We start from the raw sequence: 21523 nt of genomic DNA on the forward strand, positions 1-21523 counted from the left end.
TGAAAAAGGAACCAGTTCTCATCTGATGGCTGGGTAAAGTTTTAAATGTCAGTGACCCAGTAGTTGGGCTCCAAAACAGGAAACTGAAATTCAGTCACAACAGGATACTGTGCTGAACAGGCTGCATGGAAAAGTATGGAATGAATTTACTGAGAGCGCTTTTAAGTAGCCTGAAATTAATATGCTTTTATAAATGCATGTAAAAATACAGGACAATGCAAAATATTACTTACAGGATTTCTGTTATCATAATTTTAAGAATTTTACCAGAATTCTTAAAAATTCTTTATAGTTGTAGCAGGAAAAGCCTATTTGGGAGTGACAGACAAACCAGAAATATCAGACAGTGTATATAATTCTTATTATCAGGATGCCATCATTTCCATGCTGATAATGATGCCCTGTGAAAACACTCCAAGTAAGGAAGTGTGGATCACAACCCATAGAAAACTGAGCTGAGAACAGAATACTGCACCTTCCATACCCTGTGCAGTTGGGCTTCCACTCTGCCTTTTGGGAATTCTAAATCTGCTTCCTTTAAAAGCCTTGCACTGAAGGGACTGTTTAGTTTCACCCACTGAGGAGCAACGATTTACTGATTATTGTAAATATTCCTCAGCACAACAACCCCAAGCAAGTTCGCAGCTGACACAGTGGCCCAGTTTTGCTGCTCCCTCAAATCTCAGAGCTAATGAGGAGAAATCACCCTTTCCTCCCAGACCCACGGGGTCTGTCACACTGCCTGGTGCTGCCAGCCTTGTCCTCACCTGCAAGGAGCGCAGGACCCTCCTCAAGCCTTCGTAGTCTTTGTCAGTGAGCGGGCTGAGCACAGTCATGGCATCCTCTGTGGACTGGCACTGGGGACACACGTACTCATCGATGAGGTCGGCCTCGCTCTGCAGGATGCCCACGCAGCGCCCGTGGTACCAGTTCTGACACCGGTCACAGCCAATGTAAAATCTGCAAGAGCCAAACCAAATGTCAGGGCTTTCACCTATTCCAAGTCCAGGCTGCATTTAGACACATAAACCTGCCATCCCCTGCACACAAGCAGATGCTTGGCATGATTAAAGACAACAGGCAACGTCAGGTTTCAGAGTGACAGATTCTACTCCAACTGCTTTTGTATTTACAGACCGTTTCAATACACGTTCCTAAATTTTGTACTCGCAAGCAATCAAGATTTCAAAAATAATTCCTGTGCATTAGAGATGAAAGGAACAGTGTAAAGCCAGAAGTCTCACCCACCAGTATCCAAACCAATTCAAGATGCATTTTGCACAAACTGGACTACAACTAGGGCTTGTCTCACTCCATACAAGCACTTTTCATACGGAAGCTTTAGTCTTGTAACTGAATACAGAGGGAGTACTCTATGACACAAAGCCTTACAATAAAAGATGAATAAAATTCACATATGTGTATAATCATGTACCAACCATATACCCCCATACTAAAATTATGTTCTCCAGCCACATCAGATTAAAGCACAAAAACATCCACTAAATATAGTCTTTTAGTCTTTCCAACCACCCCCTGTTAAAGAAAATAAAGAAAAAAAAAAAAAAAAAAGAAGAAACCCCAATTTAAAGTACATGGCATTTTAGTAGTTTGTTGTTAAAAATAAAATAAAAAAAAAACCACAATGCATTTTGACCACCCTGAGCAACTTCACTTTTCCTAAACATTTACTGAACAGAAACATTCAGGAGGGGGAGACAATTACCGGAAAGCAATTTGTATTACGAATGAATACAATATATGCAGAATAAGTCGGTTTTTACTCTTTGCAAGGAACAGGAAAGCACAGTCAGAGCAGTTTTGCTACCTAGACATGGAATAAGAGGTTCTTATCCGAACTCACTGCGACTCATCATAAGGTGTTCTGCAGATACAGTACAACTCCTCACTGCTGCCCTCTTGTGCCCGTTTACACTCATTACAGATGTACACATCCATTTTCTTAGCCTCCTTTTCTGTGATTCCAACACATTCTCCATGATACCAGTTAGTACAAAGATCACAGCCAATATAGAACCTAAAAGTGTTCACAATGAAAATGACAATGTAATTGTCATTTCAAATGGCATGGCACTTTTCCCTGCATTTCTCTCTGATGCACTTGATGCTGGGCTACCTTCTGTCTCAGCTTCCCTGCTCCCAATCCTTACAAACTAACATCTCATGCTGCAGCTAGACTGGCAGTAAGGTCACTTGGGTCAATTTTAATTTGACAAGTCATCAAAATGCACATGTATTAATATGTACATATCAATATGTAATCAGACTTTGACAAAGCTATGGGCTAAAAATCTACTGTCTTCAACGTGTGTGTGAAAAACTGTCAAAGGCACAAAAAGACAAGGCCAAAGGAAAAGGTTTACATTTTCAAAATCGCAGCTCAAAAGCCACTGAAACATTTCCTTAAGGTTTGAAAATGTAGGTCTCAGTTAATTTAAAAAACAAAAGCAAAGCGCAAACACCAACTAGGAGTTACGAGTACACTACAAGAACATGCAACCAGCAGTGTGTAGGTACGTCTTGGTGTAAAACGATACGAAAGAAAATGGGGCCAGGGCATGATTGTCAATTTTAAATCTTGGTGGCTTTACTGGGGGGGAGGGAATGTACACTGAAAAACTGGTAATAACCTACTTAAAACTGTGACAAAGTGGGATTTTGAGTGAATAATGTCTCCTCTCAGACACACCTGTGTGACAGAACAAGGTATGGTATGACACAAAGTGAAGGGAACCAGGGACAGAATCATGGGGATGGGACCTTGCACAGAATGATGTGACAAAAGTGTAAAATATTATGCCAGGATGTTCGTAACTCGTGTATGGATCTCTCAGAACACACCTATGACCAGTGACAACCAGATGGGCGACGCTCACATCCATTCTCTCTGCCTGAGCAAAAGCAAGCGGACTCAGAACCTTCATCCTCCTGGATTTTGGAGACCTCAACCCCTGGCCAGGTGCTGCTGTAGCAATTCCTGCCACCCCGTCAGCCTGCGGGCAACACCCTGGGGACACCACAGCACCAACAGGGCAGTAGCTACCCCATGTTCCACAGGAAGCATCTCTGATTTCCCGGGCCTCTGCACACACCCTGGACACTCAGATCCTGCCTTTTCTCTTGTTTTTCACTCAGGCAAATCCTAAAATAAATATCACACCACCTAATTTCCATAAAGAATGGCTAGAAATAGATTCTGACAGCTATCAGCAACTCAGCCTGCGCCCCCTTCCCAAGAGGGGCTGTGTGTGCTCCTGGTGATGTGGGAGCACATTTGCATGCTAAACCTTGCCACTGGAATGTGGAGCAGGTGCCACATTATGATTTAACAAGTAAGTTGGAATCTTAGAAAGATATCCTTACTGACCATCCCTGAAAACAGTATCAGCAAATCCCTGTAATCCTGGAGAATCATGAATGAGAACTAAACATAAGAGATTTGCCATAAAATACACAGCACAAAACAACTTACAAGGTTTTACTAAATAAAAATAAAAAAAACTGCACAGGGTAGTCATAAAATACCACAACTTGGCTTTCCAGGTAGCACACCTATCTTTTCTGAAGTAGAAAAGAGACAGCAGCACGAGGAGGACGATCCAATGCCTACATATGTATGAAAATATTTTAAAAATTTCTCAGAAAACTGTTTTAAAACTTCACTAATTCCTTTCCAAACAGAAAAAGGATCGTATATTTCAACAGCACGGGCATCATTTGTAGGAACACCAAACTTAAAATTCACAAAAAGCAAAGCAGCAGAGCTCAACCATATGCTAAGGATACTACTGAGTTAACATTTCATTTTCCTGAAGTTTTATTCAGTCCACTGAAGCACAGTTCTCAATTCAGGCTACCAGAATTCACTCTATGACCACTGGAGTCAACACAAACTGACAAACAAACCCCTTGGCTCACTCACTAAGTCCAGAAGCAGTAACACACAGACCTCTGGTATCACAACCAGAGAACAGGGTCCCTCCTAAGTCCACTGGAGGCCAGAAAACCTGACACAAGCACGAAGTTAAGTGAGGCTGGGGACACCCCTCAGAGGTGACAGTGACACAACAGCCGGAGCACCATTCTGCTCTTCCCGCAGCACTGGCAGTCCAGGGAGCAGCCCCACCTCCCACACTCAAGTCATAGTGCAATGGTCAGAGCTACTCAAAACCAAGGTGAAAAAAACCTCAAATATCCCAGCTTTGTTAAAAGACATAATTAAAACCCAAAAAAGGCTAGAAGGAACCTCAAGAGGTCCCCTAGTCCTGGTCCTAAACTTGGAATGAAGACCCATGACCCACGGAGTGAATGCGCCACTCCAGATCTATGGTTTCCCTGTTATCAGCCCTTAAAGCACTATCAAGTGGTACCAGTTTATCCTTTTTGGGTGTTGTCACTTACTTGGAATTGGTCTGAAGTCAAATTGATCATACAGACATCTCTACACAGCTCTCAGATGTTAACCATTGCTAACTACTGCTGTTAGTCACCTCTAGCTCAAGCAGGAACATGTCGCACTATCCCCTGGAATCCATTGGATTCTCCACTCCAGCACTTACACCATTTCTTCACAAGTGCTGGACGTAGCATAAACACTTCTCCTCATTCACAGGCACAATCAATCTACAGAGAACTGCAGTTTTCACTTTGTCAAATGCTTAAATATTCATTTTTATCAACCCTGGCATGCAAATAATAACGCATGGAAACCATTTCTCCCTGGAACATTGTCCAAAGTGAACTGCAGTCCAGTGACTCGGAGCCCCCTTTACTGGGTACTGCCTTACAAAAAAAAGCCATTTATTGGAAGACGGTACCGAAGCTACTTCTGAAGAACATCAGCTACTTCTTCACAAGAAATTGCTCAAACCAAATTGTCACTTGCTTCTGAGGCAGAGGCAAAACGGCAAAAGAAAGAGTAACAGAGCGGAGGGAAAAAAAAGAAAAGAGTATGTGCATGTGAGACAGGAAGGTCACACAATGGAGACATGCAAACGAGTAAAATATAAACCACGCACAGTAACAGTATCAATCGAGTATGTTAATATTTGTAACTGCGAGTGGAAAACAGAGACTTTATTCTCTATACCTCAGTGATCCCTGCAATAATCTGCCACTAGCTCCACTTCTAGCACTATCTGGTGCTAAGGGCTGACACTAAACCTAAAGCTAAGGACATGCAGGAGGGGCTGTGGCATCGCTACTCACTTGGACTCGTCGTAAGGCGTTTTACAGATGCAGTAAAGCTTTGTGTCCTTCTTCGTTTCCTTTGAGGTAGTAGAAATCATTTTCTTTTTCTTGGACTTGGAAGCCGAGGAATCTTTCTCCTCCTCTCGTTTCCTCTTCTGGGAGGAGACTGGCACAGGGACAGTGGTGGAGGAGGAGGAGGTGACACTGGCTGCTGGCAGCTGTGGCGGTGCTGGTGGCACTGGTGGTGGCGGTGGTGGGGCAGCGGCGGCGGCTGCAGCGGCTGCGGCTGCTGCTGCAGCAGCTGCTGCCTGGGCTCGCTCTTTTTCTTTCTTAATTTTAGTCAAGTCTTTCTTTAGCTCCTCCTGAAGAGTATTAAATGAATAAATAGAGGGAGGCACTTCATATGATTATTGCAAGACACGGTTAAAATCTAGGCAAAAATCCACAAGCTTAACCAAAAGAAAACGATTAAATCCATTCAAATACGCTTTTTTTTCATGTTCTGAACCTACAATTCACATAATATTAAGGGATGACATTCTTGGGCTACAATGGCCCACTGGCTGTAACTTAGCAGAAGCTGTTTCATTAAAGAAAAGGTAATTTCAGTCCAGAAGAAAACCAAGAGGCCCTCAAAGGACATATGAGTAGCTCTGCAGAGATCCACAACCACAGCTTCTTCCTGTAAATTTCCTTAAAACCTCACTGAGCAAACAGACAAAGATGAACACAGAAATGCTCTCCCCAGCTTAACATCAAATGAGCCTTTGAGACTCTGTCCTTACCTGCACTTCAATCTGTAGATCTTTGTCCAGAAGTGCTCTTTTTTTCAGTATTTCAGCTTTCAGCTGCTCTTTATGCTTGAAAAGCAGAGCTGAGAGCTTGGTCGCGTTCTGTTTGCTCCGCTTCTGCTCCACGCTCTCTTCTCGCTTCCGTTTCTTAGCTGCCTGTTTTTCTTCTTTGTCTATCTTATCCAGAATATATTTCATCACTTGGTTGCACACAATCATTCTGGGGAAGGAATAAAGGAAAAGGACATTGTGCTGAGCTGCCTGTTTATTCCCAGTTGAGAATGCAGAATCAATTCTCCAGTTGCTGCAAGCTCATTATTGTATTTCCTAAGATGCACAAGGTAAATTTAGCAACGTCCAGTGCTTCCACTCCTGCTTACTGACTAGAGCACTGCTGGGAGAGATCAAGTCCCTTGTTAGGCTCAAGAGGGCCAGTCCCAATTTCACTTAAATGATCTGAGTACTAATTGTCCCTCCCCTCCCCCATCTGACTCCCAACAAAGCTTTGGCGTTCGTAGGATGAGAGATTTTTTCACTCAATTCAGTTTCCACAATTTGTTTGAAAGAGCTGGATTTTTATTCTGATGTAGGATGAAAGTGAGTTGGAAGCCTGTAACTTCTTCCAAAACAGACATTTCTATGCTCCAGTGACCACAAAATACTACCAAGATTTTGTGTTTTGGCATAAGGACTGGCGAACACTTTTCACTGTACAAAATTCACTATTAACAGTTCCCAATTTCTCCACTAATGACAGTTCAAGATTAGTTTTTCGCCTGCTCATTGTACCTTCAACTATGAATCTATTTTCCTGCTCACATATTTTGCACCTTTCGTTTCTTTTGCTTTATATTTCAATTAGAAAATGAATGTATTCTGGTTCTTCTGAATTTACTTTCCCCTTCCCCATTCTTTTCCAAAACCATTAGAAAACCAAATGCTTCTCGTTGCCAGAGTGACCATGAGAAACAACTCCCATTGAGCTGAGAGGAAACAGCAGAATAGCAATGGCCAGGACAAGCAGCTGCTTGCAACTCTGTGGTCTCAGACATTTCATCCTTTGATAGACAAATGGATTTCGGTGACAAATGGAAGATGTAGATAAATATTTGTAGGGTCATACAATTTTGTTTAGTTTGCCCTTTACACCTGCACTGTGTCTACTTAGTTTAGTCTGTTTTTTTCACAGACTAAAGGTGCCCACATTGTATTTCTGAAGAATAAATCGGTGAGATGGAAAGGCAGCTGCACCACAAACTAAGCTAGTTAGAACTATTTTTTTCATCTTTCCCTGAAATTGGACTTTTGTCAGTCGAAACACCTATGTGGCTGTCTGACACCACAAAATGAAGAGCACATTCAATATATCCTTCTCTTTATGCAGCTGTGAACAGTAAAGGAGTGGCACCCAGGGATAGTGTTGTAATCAACTGAGCTTGTGATTTGATGAACAAAATTTTATAGAGCATACTCTTCTTTTTCTTAGTCTCTGACACACACTTGTGATTATCTAATTGGAGCAACTGCATGTGTGAAAAGGAGTCAAAATAATTCTAAGACAAATGACAAACACTCCAAATTTCTGTTTAGCAGCTTCAAGCATAAAATCTCTCAGTTTGTCAATCTGTCTTCCAACTCTTCAGCTCCTTCTGCAGAGTGGGATGTGAAGGGACAAGAATGGAAACACATGGCCATGATAAAGGACAAACAAAACCCAGGCTTTTTTTCAGCAGAAGCATTAATTTGCCATTCTGTGCTCCTTTACTTGAGTTTAAAAACTCTGGCCACCTTCAAACCCAGTATGTAACATTACTTAAAAAACATACTATCAAAATAAAATTGAGATTATACAAGATGAAATAAGGATCATTAGGAAAGTTACTTTTAAGTGTTACTCTCATCGATTTTAAATAGCAACACTTCTTTTAGGTTTTTACAAACCAGCATTTCAGTATGACACCATTAAAAGATGTAATAAATGAAAAATTTGACATCTACGGATGAACTGTGATGCACATTCACCTCTGATTTTCCTCCCTTTCAGCTGGAGTCAGTGTCTTCTTCTGTTTCAAATGTTCTATGACAGCATTCTGCTTCATAACCACCTGTAGGATGATAGAAAATCCAAAATAAAAGATGAAAATTTGGCCAGTATTTCACAGTATTATGGGGAAAACCAGGACATTTCCCAAGTTAAAGTGTCATTTATTTCACTAAGTAACAAAATAAAGCTGATTTTATCAGGGAAGCACTGCTTATTTAAAACAATTATTTGAAAATTGAAAAAGAAATTGAAAAAGAACACCACCACCCCCAGAGTAGGATATTTTGCTTACGTCAAGTTTGAACCCAGGAACTAAATGTAAATTGACTGTATTTCCTCAGTGACTGGTTGTTCTGTTTTAAAAGTGGTAAGAGTCCATTATATACTTTTTAAGCCCCGCAGCCATCCAACAGCATCACAGGTCAGACACCTCTTTGGAACCTCAGTTTTCAGGTAATGAAAGTACTGCAGGTGTGTTCTGCCCGTGAGCCCTCCTAGCTCTGACCTACCTTTCCTGAATTGAGAATAGAGATGGATTTGTCCCAGCAGCTACTGGTAAGCTGAATCAAGGTGACAGAAGAATGCAAACATGGTGCAAGTGACTCGATGTGCTGAATTGACTTGGAACACGTCATTAAATTGCCAATAGCAATCGCGCACCATCTTCGAAAGAATCAAATTAACTGTCTATCAAATGTGTTAACGTTGTTCACAAGAACAGGCATTTCAAATTAGAATTCTTTCATTCATTAAGTGTTAATTTCCTTCGGTTAACTTTACCTGTTTCTGGATAATGTCACTTTGATTAGAAGCCTGAAGGGTGTGCTCACGTTTAATTTCTATCTGCTGCTGCTTTTTCTTCTGCTGCTGCTCCCTGAGCTGCTGAACTCTGTGCAGCTGCTCCTGCACACTAGCTGCCTGCACTGTCACCACACTGCCAATGCGCTGAGCCTGCGCTGGGCTACTGTGCTGGACCTCAAGGGCTAACTGAAGCTTGGTCTGGGGCACGCTGCCCTGCCGGGCTCGCACCTGAGCCACACTACGGGGCTGCAGCTCAGACAGGACTCCCACGTGCTGCTGGAGCTGAGGCACTGCAATAACACTTGTTGGAGGCTGCTGGAGGTGCAGCTGAGGATGAGCTGGGCGCTGCACAGGAACCTGACCGAAACTTTGGGTACTTGCAAGGGTGGAGCCCGAGGTGTGAACCTGAGGCTGTGATGGCTGCGGCCGAGCTGGAATTTCTATGGGAGCGCGGGGCCACGGCGGGCTGGGTTGTCGGGTTGGAGTTTGCACCTGAGCTGGATGCTGAGCCTGGGCTTGGCCCGCGGGCGGCGGCTGCATCGGGCCTGGCGCTGGAGAGAGCCCCGGGGCCTGGGCTGGAGACTGAGCCGGAGATTTGGAGGGCTGAGCTTCGGGCGGCGCCGCGGAGTCACCGGGAGCCTCGGGCTGGCTGGGGGCCTCGGGCTGGCCGGCCTGGGGCTGAGCCCCCGCGGGCTGTGCCGCGGCCGGACCGGGCTGCCCCTGGCCCTGGCCCTGGCCCGCGGGCACGGCCGGCGCTGGCGGCGCCTGCAGAGCCGGCTTCGCGTCCCCGGCGGCTGCGAACGACACACAGGAGCAGCCCGTTAATGGCAAATGGCACGGCTCTGAGCCTCGACAGCCCACACCCTCTGCAACCACTGTAAAACTCTGTGCAGCAACTCGGCAATACGCTTCCAGCAAATTTACTGCAGTAAGAGACAACCCCCAGCTGCATAAATACTCCCATGCAATCGAAATTGAGGTTTCTTTTCTGCTGAGCAGAACAATGCTTACCTGAGGTCGAAGTAGAAACGGTGGTTGTAGTTGTGCTAGCTGTAGTAGCAGCTGCTGGTAGTGGGGTGAACAGAAATCTCTGAATTGTACCATTTGGCATAGCTGCTTGCATAAGCTGCTGTCCTGGACCAGGTATTACAGTCACACCCTGAGGGATTAATTGTAACTGACCAGTAGTTTGACCTTGTCCCTGAATTACCACAGTTAAGCCTTGATTGCCACCCTAAAAAAAAAGTTAATATTGATGTATTAGTGACATAATTCTTAGATAGACTTCGCTGAAAATCAGGGGTTTGGATTTCAGAATTCAACATTTTTATCACACACCATACTCCTCAAATCCGAAACTAGCACACAATTTTACTGTCAACAGATGACTGGGTTGGAGTTACACATTTTGTGAACCCACAGAACAGAATACAAAAACTCTGAGTCTTTGGTGTAGAAACTCAAAGAATCACAGAATGGTTTTGGTTGGGAGGGACCTTAAAGCTCACCCAGTTCCACCCACACCTTCCACTATCCCAGTTTGCTCCCAAACCCCGTCCAACCTGGCCTCAGCCACAGTTTCTCCGGGCACCCTGTGCCAGGGTCTCCCCACCTTCACAGGGAAGAATTTCCTCCCAGTATCTAATGCAAACCTACCTTCCCCTTCAGCTTAAACTCCAAGTCTTGTCCCACCTACAAAAAGCCTTATCTGACAACCAGCAGTCTGTACATTGCAAACATTTATATTTATTACAGTTTGAAGAATAGATCTTTTGACTCTCAACTCATTTTTTGCCAACAGACCTTCATGATCTGAGCAAAAGTTGTAAGAACTTTTTCCTCCTCTGTTTACAGATATTACAACTTTTCCTCTGAGATTCTGGATAGCATGAATGAAAACTGAATCCTCACATCAAATCAAAAGACAAGTAATCAAAATTATGATCTGAATGTCTACAAAAGAGGCCATACAGAATAATTATGTCAGAATAATTATATCCCTTATGGCTACTAAAGATTTTTTTTCCATGCTGCTGAACACTCCTGATGCCAGTTACCTTACTGGGAAATACAACAGGAAGCAAGAGTTAAAACTTTGCTATTAAAAATACTTACTTTGTATTTACTATTTATTATATTTCTTTACTATTCAAGCTGCTTCCAGTCTGTAATTATGCCAGTGCTCATCCGAAATGAAGCCACACACATAAATTTAAGGGCACAGGCACCACAGTGCTGAAATGCCAAGGCTGGATGGGTGTTAGCACATTTCCACACCCAGGGCTGGTCCAGTGCTTTACCTGTCCTTGTGTGAGCTGGGTGAGCTGGGCCATTGTCAGCTTCACCTGGCCCTGCTGGGGGCGAGGGGGCGGCGCTGGGGTCTGCGGCTGAACTTGTTGAGGGGCCGTTGCAGAACTTGTGATGGTTTTCTGCCCACTGCTGGAAGAAGCTGTGCTGGTACTAGAAACTGCTGTTGAGACAGGCTGACCCCTGATTATCTGGGTCACCACTTGCTGTGTCTGACCTGTAAGAGAAGAATTTGAGCTAAGAAACACATTTTCAGCTTTTTAACCATAAGCACAGCAAACCTCCAAGTCACAAATTGCAATGGGGTGTGATGGTGATCAGACAGGTGAAGCAAACACCGCAGTTTGCACGTGAATTTTCTTTACAAACCATTTGTGTGATTGAAAAATGTCTGCAAAATGTTTCCCATTTTAACTAAGGTTGCATGCATATGGAGTACTTCAATTACTGAGCTTCTCTTTAAGAGAAAACACGCAAAATAAAGGCTTTCTCAATGCACAATTACTCTATGTTTTTAGGGCTTTTCAGGTTTGGTTTTTTTTTTTCCCTCAAATGAATGGACTTAAAATTAAGTACTACACTTCCCAGTGTCAATGATGAATAACATTGACAAAGCCTCCAACCAACACATCCAAAAGCTGAAAAAGGCATTAATCAAGCACCAAAACAGGGGACTTTTGCGTGGCGACACAACGACACACAAGGAATTCATGAAGAAACAAACCATGGATTTCACACTGGGAATTGAAATATTAAAGTGAACCTACTGGCTGGCAGAATACCTTGCTGCACCACGACAGGTGTTCGGATGATGGTCTTGCCAAGGGCGGACTGCTGCAGCGGTGTCCGGATCACCGTCATCCCGGGGCGCAGCGCTGTCCCCTGCACTACCTGGGGACACCGGAGAGGAGACCACCTGTCAGCTTGAGCAAAAAGCCCCTGGGATATGCCCTGAATGTTTTTCCACGTGTGTTTTAATTTTCTCAACTGGAGGGAACTGTTGTGCCTCTTTGGAATAAAGGATCCATGCACACCATTGGTGAGATGAGCCAAACGCGTTGAAAAGGGATTAGCCAGAGTTTTTAATATCTGCCAATAACTTAAAGTCTATGCACCCACATTTTTTTTTTGAGTTAAATAACCAGGAAAACATCTTACTTGTGAAGTGCTTGTTGTTCCTAATGTCCCTGTGGTGTTTGGCCTAATGGTTACAGTTGCTGTCCTTGGCTGGAATGAAGTAAAGGTTTGACTTGCACCTGTAGTTGATGGAATGATACCCAATACCTTTTGCTGAACTTGAACCACACCTAATTAAAGAAAAATTGAGAATTCATTAATGACATAATGGCCAGCAAAAGAAGCAAATGCAACTCCAGGGTGGCATTTAGAACTCAAGTCTCCAGGTTTCTAGAACACCTTTGAGCCTTTCAACATTTCTTGGGAAAGCCTTTTGTCATATTGTAAAAAGCAGCAGCAGCATTATACTTTGTCAATAGTCCAACTACATTTTAAGTTAAGAAACAGGTATTTTAGAAAAGATGAAGGAAAGTGAGAATCCTCATAAAGATCAGATTGATAGTAACTGCAAAGAAGTCCTTGCACTGACAGGGTGCCACGAATTAGTGTTATACAACAATTAAAAGCTATAATCTGATAAATTTCAAACGTAGGAGAGCAGTTTAAACACCTTTCACCTACAACGCTGTGGTGCTGAAGAAAATGGGCAATGCTTCTTCTGTCACCTAAGAAATTTCAATACAAAATCTGCAGCCTTCAAGATTTGCTCAGATGCTAAACATAATGGAGACAGAGGATCGAGCTTTACTGTTCAATATACATTTACAAATCTCAAAATATTAAGTCCTGTTCTTGAGGCAACAATCAAAAATGCTAATCTTAGTCTGGAGCCAAACTCCTGCTCATCAGTGAAGAGCAGCTGTAGGCATTAATATTTTTGTGAAGAAAGTTGCTTTGTTGACTTAGATAACCAAAAAGAAGCATGCTTCATTCCACATTGTTTGAAACAAAGCTCCTGATTTTGTGCTAGGAAATGCAGGATAATTTAGAGGCAAAAAACTTGCATTTTTCCCCTTACAGACACAAATATGCAACACAGGGGGAACAAGCTGTAGAAACTTGTATTTATATATATATATATGTATAAAAAAATATTTTTCCCCCTTCACATCACAGGTTACTTCACTGGGAAAATAGTGTCAAAGGAGAATTAAGCAGCAAGCTGGAATACAGTTTTTATTCAGTTCCCTTTGCCCTACCTCCTTGAGTTGATGGCACATTGACGGCAACAATCTTGCTGTTTGCAGGGAGTGGCAGCTTAGTTATCACTTTCCCTGCCATCGTTACTGGGCTGCCTGAGAGCTGGAAGGTCTGCCCTGTGCTGGCAATGGTTGTGGCTGAGGTGGCAGCTGTGCTAGTGGCTATTGAGGCACACAGAACAGGCAGGTTTAGAGCAGAATAATTATTAGTCAATGAAATGACTGTTTTTCATGTATGAAACAGCAAACTACAGGATTACTTTTTTTTTTTTTTTTTTTTTTAATGTGTCATGCTTTCTTTGGTAAAGGTTGGCTTTTGGAAACAGTGTGTTACACCATAGAATGCTTTCATGAATGATTACTAGCACAAAAACTGTCAGTAATTAATGAGACAGGTCAGAAATGAGACTTCCCAGCAAGTCAGAACAAGGAAAAACTAGACAAGGTATAAGCTCAGAAATGTCCTTCTGGCATAGCAAGATTAAAGAGCAAAGATAAGCAGAAATGTAATAATGCTGCATATCTGGAGAAGATGTGATGTGTATACAGGATGTGATGCATACACAGGATGAACTCCAGCAATGCTCCTTATATGACAAATGACTCCTTACCCGTTGAAGACTGGCCTTGTTTAACCCAAGTAGCAAAAGTTTGATGGAAATTCTTGTTCTGTTGGAATGTTACTGTAGCTGGAGACCCCACTTTAGTGGTGAGCACTACTTTGGCTCCCGTGGGGACAGGGCCTGTCAGAGAGCCCACCACGACTTTCTGTGGTGTGGAGACTGTGGTTGCAGTGCTGCTGGCTGTGGTGGCTGCAGGGACCACACCTCCTGCAGGGAGCTGCTTCTGCTGCTCCAGCCGTTTCTATTTAGAAAAGAAATGGAATAAAGAGATAATTAGTATTTTCAGAATTTACAGCATAAAGATTGTCTCCACCCAGTATTGAGAGATAAAGGCCTGTGGTAGGATTTTAGTTCAAATTGTAGAGGATTGAAGAACAGGCTCTTTGACCTCCACGACTACAAATCTGCTTAGAATACATAGCCAGAAATTTTCCTTTACAGCAACTTTAAAATCCTTGGCTTAGGTTAATTTCACTGCACATTTTACTTTAAAAAAACCCGCCCAACGTATTAATTCGTCTGCGATTAATCAGAAAGATTACAAAAACTTCAAAAAATATCCATCTATATTTGGCTTTGACCATGTGCATGCATCTATGTCAGTAATTGGTACATCATCATCAACACAGAGTTTACTATTAGCATTCCTAAATTTAGAGCTTCCTGCACTGAAATCCTGCCAGTTACAGAAAAAAACCCCAGACTGTATCATTCTGCTTCACCACTGAGAATGCAATTTTTAAAAATATTCTTTTAAATGTAAATCCAGTTTGCAGCCTGCTTAAAAAAATTAGGTTCAAAATCCCTTACCTTACCCAGCGATTTTCTGTGCTGTAACTGTTGAAAAAGCACATTTAATCTAGAGAGCCCCTTAGTGAAGGGATGTATCAGCAGGCTCTTCTAAAATGTCAACTAATCTAACATTTTTCCCATGTTACTGGAATTATCTCTGTATTTATCGAATTTAAATTCCAGCACTATATTGCAGTAATGCCCACAAAGCAGAAGCACTTCTTCACTACTAATGGGTTTTCATCAGGGAAGATGAAATGAAAAAAAGGAATAAGTTGAGAAAAAGCACAGTTCCTAATAATGTGTATGAAATACCAACATGGCATTGGATTTCCTAATTTTAATTGCACACATTTAAATATAAACACATATACATATCTACATATATCTAAATAAAATTAACAATGGGCTTAACTCAGATAAGATAGAATAAAATCAAAAGGTTCAATTTGAGTGAAGCATGAAATGCAGTTGCATCCCCAAGTCAGCTGTATTCCAAGGCAGCTTTCCATCACACACAGAACAGTGAGAACCTTACCTGGAGATGGGTGCTTCCCAGCCTTCTTTAACATGGAAACAAACTAAACCTTTCTAAAATGTCATAAATGACATGGGGGAAAAACAGGCAATCCAGAACAAACCTTTGCTTTAACCCTGTTTCAAAATAACAAATGTATACAGTGGCAGCAGCATTGTTTGATGGCTTAATCTGCAGTTGGAACTATTTGAGGAATGGTGTAAGCAAGGGATAACTTCATTTCCCCGGCTGTGATGCATGTGGTGAGCAGTGCAGTTGCTGACTGCTGGGACGACCAACAGCTCCCCACCTGCTGGGCAGCCAAACGTTGGTGTTTTAGCTGAGCCTCCAATTGGGCCTTGAACTCCTCTGCCTTCTTCTGTTCACTAACCTTAGCCTGTTGTTCAACTGCCTGTGCCTTTTCCTTCTCCACCCTGCCAAAGACACAACCAAAAGTAAGTTATCCCACCACATAAAGTCCAACCATCAAACTACATTTTATTTTATCCAGTTTAACTGCTCTTGTAAGAGCAACCATTGAGACAGAAGATCACTGAAAAACTGGTCGTGGCTTTAAAAATATTTCAAAATAAACTACTGAAGTTGCATGCAACATCCCTGAAACATCCTGATGCTAAACTACTGCAACATCTTACAGGAAACTATTAATCCAAACTGGAATTTATAATTACATCTGAGACTGCAAGGAACCCATGTCATAACAGACATTTAAAATGATTCTTTCCAAGAGACTCAAAAATGTTGTTCCAACTGTAAGCACATGATACTGAAAATATGCACCTTGTGACTTGAGTATTCTCAGGCTCAATTTACTTGTACACAGTCATTTTCTTTGGATTATAGAAGTATTTAACAAATACTGGACAAAGTCACGTCAAAAACAGCCTACAGCTTTTTCATGCGTCAGAGTAATAACCTTTTAGCATTTAACAGTGGTTAAGTTCATAAGCACGGAAAAATGAATACACTATTAGTTCTAACAAATCTGAAATATCTGCATGTCTTAGTTTTGGCACTAGCAAACACTTCAGCTTTGCCACTTTAAGCTTGACTATCAGTATCAAAGGGCCAGTAAAAACACAACACAGATGTGTTTCCAGTGATCACAGTGACCAGGTTTGTGTTCTCTAGAGGAACTTTTATTTAACAATCACAGAAATGAAGATTATTTCTTTAAAAGCTCACTTTACCTTTCAGCAAATGCCCTGATCTCCCACAGTTCCAACTCCTCCTCTGCTACCCAAGTTTCCATTATAACAGGGCCTGTTTGCTTGGGGGTCTCTGGCCTTTTTGGCCTGAGCGCACTTGATCGCAGTCCCTTCCTCTGGGGTGTTGGAGTTTCTTTAGAGAACAGTCAAAACACACACATTAAGCTATACTGTAAAACCAAATTGAAGTGTAAACCAAGATTTAGTATTGTTTTCAGTCCCATCTTATAAACAGGGAAGCCTTTCAGCTTCAGATAAATCATGTCCATTTGTTAAATGCAGCGTTTGTTTCCTGTAGGTAAATTAATATTGCCAAGCTGCATTTGCATAAAGAATTAGCATACAGATCCAGTTACCTTAATTTCTCTAGATTACAGGGAGGGGGGGAAATGTTTAAGCAAACAAACAAACCAACCTTTTGGAGCCTCTGGTACACCAATGGGACAAATGATTTTTCTTATACAGTACTCTGACCGGATCCCATACGGACCAACATCTCTCCGCTTGATTATTTCTGTTGTTGTAATTTCAGTTTCAGTTGTTTCTGCAACAAATTAGTCCCAGTACATTAATAACAGAAAGAAACAAGGCTAAATCTCCAATCAACCCAATGAACTCAAGGCAAAGAAAACAGCAAACTAAATTCAAATGCCACAGCTGACAGCCAGCCTTCATAGAAATGTTTTGAGGGAGTGTAACACTTAGAATTTACAGCTGAAGCTTTTGCAAAGAAAACCAGGAATTTAAAATAGCAATACCTGTCCTTGTGGTTCCTCCCCCAGGTGGAGCTTTTGCTGCCATATCATCCCACTTGAGACATGCCCACAATAACCTCAACATCAGGCTCACTCCAGCCAATGATTTGACCGTTTGGAGTCGGTACCTAATGACACAACATGAATTGTATTTTAGAATCAAAACACCAACCAAACCAAAAGGACAAAGGTTTTCCATTCTACTTTTACCGAACAATACAGAAAACTGAATCCTAAGTAGCAAAATTTGCATGTTTGGCTACAAACGTGTATCACTTGTATTTTAAAAATCAATTAATTTCATCACATCCTACCTAGACTTTTTCTCAAAAACGTAAAGTATGTACCTCCAGGTGATTCCAAAAGTTGGTCTTGGCGATGGATACGGCCAGATATCCAAGGCAGGCTTTGCATTGTAATTGAAGTAAGGAACCTCTCTGATCCCTCCTCTCCTGGCCAGCTTTTTTAAGTCATCATTGGGTAAAACAAATATGCTTTTTTTACTGCTTTTGGTAACAAATTTCCTATAAGATGGTAAGGCAGTTCCAGAACGAGTTTTTTTGGGTCTTGCAAATTTCATTAACTTCACTTTGTCTTTTGTGGAATATTCTTTGCTGACAGTCATGGAAGTCACCAGTGTGCCTTCTGGGGTGGTCAGTGAGTCGGTGACTGTTGTTGTAACCACTGTTTTACTGTGCTCCTGGACAGAGATGACATCAGAGGTACTGTCCGTGGCTGGAGTGGTGAGCTTGGTCACAGTGGTGGTGGTGGTGACAGTGGAGATGGCACAGTTTTCTGTAGAGGAAACAACTGTGGTTTTCTCACTGCTGGCAGCTCCAGTCTCTGCAACCTTGAACACTGTTTTGGACTCCGTGGACACAGTTGAGGTTGTGGTAGTCACTTCAGTAATAACAGTTTTTATTTTACTGTCTCCATTAATATTTTCCATTGTATATGTCTGTACCCCATTGTGGTCAGCAAAGTGACTGCCCAAGCTGGATTCCTCACACGAGGTCACAGGAGATGGAGCAACTTTCTTCTCCTCAATTGCTTCAGTTTCCATAGATTCTGTTTCACTGTTCAGGTTATTTTCTTTACAGACAGGCTGTGTTGGCGGGGAAGCAGAGCCAACACTGGCAGATCTCTCAGGAGAAAGCTGGTTCTCTTCAGTTTTCTGCACACACTTGGGAACTTCATCTGGTGGCTGAAGACTCTCTCCAGACTCAGACTCCGGTGAACTCTGCAGACGTGACTTTGAGTCCATGTTCTTTTTATCCTTCGTGTCCTGTCCCATGATGTCCCCATTCATGAATGGTTTTCCTGAAGATTCCTTAAAAGTCAATGGTTTTATTTCATGTTCTGGAATGGATTTATTAATATTATTAACTTTTGCTTCGATATCAGCCCCTGCCTTAGCTTCACAGGTATTTTTCACTAAGCAGCCATCATTTGATAATGCTTTAATGTCATTGTCTTTTCCATTCATTTGAAATGATGATTTTTCTTTTTCTGTCTCAGTTTCTTCATCTTTATTATTCTTTTTGTCAGTAACAGTATTTACATTTGTCTGATCAAGATATTTGTTCATGGTACCTGTCTCCACTTTCAGTTCCTGACCTTTCCTTTGACCATTAGCCTCTGTTAGCTTAGAGCTCCGTAAATCCTCGTTATCATCTCCCCCATCCATGTGTTCCAGAGTTTGACTTTCAAGGTTTCTTTCAGGAATCAGCCCTGTTTTAAATGATTCTAGATCTTTATTAGCTGATTTTTGGTGAAATATAATCTTTTCAGTCTTTACAGGAGCAATTTCTTCCTCCATTTCACTTTCTTGAGAGGACATGGTTTCCATATGGCTTTTTATCATGCAATTGTTTTCTGAATCTTTGCTTTGCTGTTCAGAATTCCCTTCTGAGTCTGTTTTATCAAGAGTGGCCACAACATCTCTTCTACAGCTGCTTTCAGGTACCACTGGCCCTAAGTTTTCAAGCTCTCGCTGAGACACTCTGGTAGTAGGTAGCTTTTGTTTGAAGGGTTTTTCATTTTTTTCTGAAACATCCCATTTGATTCTGCCTTCTGCACTGGTTTGTTTCAAGCCATCCACCAAAGAGCTCTCAGACTGTCCAAGAGCCTCTTGACTTTGACATTTATCAGCAGTCGAATGTTCAGGGTTGTTTTTTCTGCCATCATTCTGAATGGAACTGTCTCCTTCAGAGGACTGAGGGGAGTCTTCATCCAGCAGCTGCCCCTCTTTTGAGAGCCTGCTTGACAAAGGCAAAGAAGGTTCATCCTCATCCCCAGTTTTGGTGCAGGAGATGCTGCTGATGGGCAAACAGTCCTGTTCTGCATCTTCGCCTTGGGTCTTGTCTGAAATGTAGCTTTGATCTTGGGAAGAGGAGTCAAACTGGCTTCCTTCTTTTCCTTTCCTCATTTGTAGCTCATCTGTGTTTTTCTGGGGGCTCACAGATCGAATGCCCCCAGTTTTAGCACCAGCCTCCAGCTTCATCTTTTCTAGACGCTGTTTTTCTTCCAGTGTAAACTGTTTTATTCGCCGCTCCAGGAGTCCATCTAATTTTGATGATTTTACTTTCCTTTTGTAGCAAGTCCTTAAATGAAATCCCTCACTGACATTGATTATATCCCGCTTACAATGACTCTCCTCGTCTTTTATGGAGGATTCAATTTTCATATCATCCACATCCATAGGTTCTTCCTTGATGACTTTATCATTTTCACCATCGATGTCTTTTTCCACTGTGAAGAAGGAGTAACTCTGAGTCAGTGAGCTCCCCAACAATGAATACAAATTATATTTTTACATTAAGTACTAAGAAATAAATGGGCCTTTTAGCATATTAATAGATTTCAATTAAAAAAAGAACAAAAGCTTCAGACACTACTACAATGGATAACAGGCAATCACTTAACTGAGACATTTCAGATGTCTTGACAAAATCTGTTACACAGTTTTTCACTAGTTATTTCTGAGGTTCTATGCTTTTACTCCTGCAATAACATGAGTTTCACAATAACAAATGATTATCACCTGTGTCTTTTGCATGATCTGAGTTTTCAGAAATTGTGTCAACTTCTAATTTGTCTTCACGCAACTTTTCTTCTTTTACTTGTACGTTCTCCAAGGTTTCTGAAACATCTGCTTTGTCTTTTGCTTGCAGATCTCGAGAGTCCTTCGCTCTGTCTTTCTCTGTTTTTACCTTAGTTGGACCTTTCCGTTTATCCAAGTTGCATTTTTCCTCTTCGCTCTTTGCTATTAACAAATTAAATTATTTCAATTATCCAGAATATTTTTTGTACTCTGCCACATTTACATGGATGGTAGTTTACCTCTCAAATCATTTGCACACCATTAGTGAAATTCAGAAAGAGAATCAAGCATTCAGTGGTAACACCATAGATTAAACAGTGCATTACTGAATATCTTTTTAGACACCTCCTCAGTATTTAAGATGTTCTTTTTGGTTTTGCTGCTGTACGTAACTTTTATCTACCTTTAATTTAAATAAGGCTATAGAAAGATGCACAAGTATCACACACAACAAAATCGAAGCAAATTATTGTAGCTACAAAATGTCTATGACAACTGAAGAGGTTACACTGAACAAGATTACCAGATATCCACAAAAGCTTTGCTGGAACATCACTCCTAAAGTCTCCTTAAGAAATATCACACACAAAAATTAACTGCACTTAAAAAAAGTAAGCAATGCAGACACTTACTTGACAGCAATTTTCTGTAATTTGCATTAGTATTTCCTGGTAGTTTGGGCATAAACCTGTGGACATGGGTTTTACTAATCCAGCTCCAGCCACCATACCCTGTCACTCTGTATTCCTCTCCTTTTTGCTTCCAAACCTGTAAATATTTTTTAAAAAGTAATATTAATGATGCTATTTGCTGCATTATTAATGTTTACATTTAAAAAAAACAAGATTATTTTTTAAAACTCCACATTTTTACACACTTTCCCAAGCAAGTTGAAATATATTTGTGAAATAATGTACTAAAATTGAAGACATATCTGCTGATAATTAAATTGATCTATCATAGTAGCACCTAAAAGCCTCACTGACTTAATGTAATTGTGAGAATCTATTTATCTAAAGGCTGAAAGATTACAGGAGTTTTTGAATCAACCTGTATGCCTGTTATAACAAGTGC

At 41.5% G+C, this 21523-nt stretch overlaps 1 protein-coding gene across 10 annotated transcripts in view; it reads right to left on the bottom strand.

The window, feature by feature from the left end:
* BPTF (bromodomain PHD finger transcription factor) overlaps positions 1-21523 on the bottom strand; it is a 52753-nt gene that overhangs the window by 4528 nt on the left and 26702 nt on the right. For 4 of the 10 annotated variants that reach the window (XM_066200319.1, XM_066200312.1, XM_066200315.1 and 1 more), the window contains 19 exons: positions 21082-21217; positions 20390-20611; positions 17694-20097; positions 17350-17474; positions 17007-17135; positions 16574-16724; positions 15673-15796; positions 14042-14294; positions 13431-13592; positions 12313-12461; positions 11922-12045; positions 11148-11371; positions 9859-10081; positions 9340-9641; positions 8025-8107; positions 5997-6222; positions 5230-5573; positions 1865-2038; positions 768-960 (listed from right to left, as the gene is read on the bottom strand). In XM_066200319.1, coding sequence (XP_066056416.1) covers positions 768-960; positions 1865-2038; positions 5230-5573; positions 5997-6222; positions 8025-8107; positions 9340-9641; positions 9859-10081; positions 11148-11371; positions 11922-12045; positions 12313-12461; positions 13431-13592; positions 14042-14294; positions 15673-15796; positions 16574-16724; positions 17007-17135; positions 17350-17474; positions 17694-20097; positions 20390-20611; positions 21082-21217 — 5748 coding nt within the window. The remainder of the gene's footprint in view (positions 1-767; positions 961-1864; positions 2039-5229; positions 5574-5996; positions 6223-8024; positions 8108-9339; positions 9642-9858; positions 10082-11147; positions 11372-11921; positions 12046-12312; positions 12462-13430; positions 13593-14041; positions 14295-15672; positions 15797-16573; positions 16725-17006; positions 17136-17349; positions 17475-17693; positions 20098-20389; positions 20612-21081; positions 21218-21523) is intronic. The other 6 variants (XM_066200316.1, XM_066200313.1, XM_066200320.1 and 3 more) reach the window with 6 other exon arrangements.

This window comes from Chamaea fasciata, unplaced genomic scaffold (genome assembly GCF_029207755.1).
Source record: "Chamaea fasciata isolate MVZ Bird 193981 ecotype frontalis unplaced genomic scaffold, bChaFas1.0.hap1 SCAF_19, whole genome shotgun sequence".
NCBI lineage: Eukaryota > Metazoa > Chordata > Aves > Passeriformes > Sylviidae > Chamaea > Chamaea fasciata.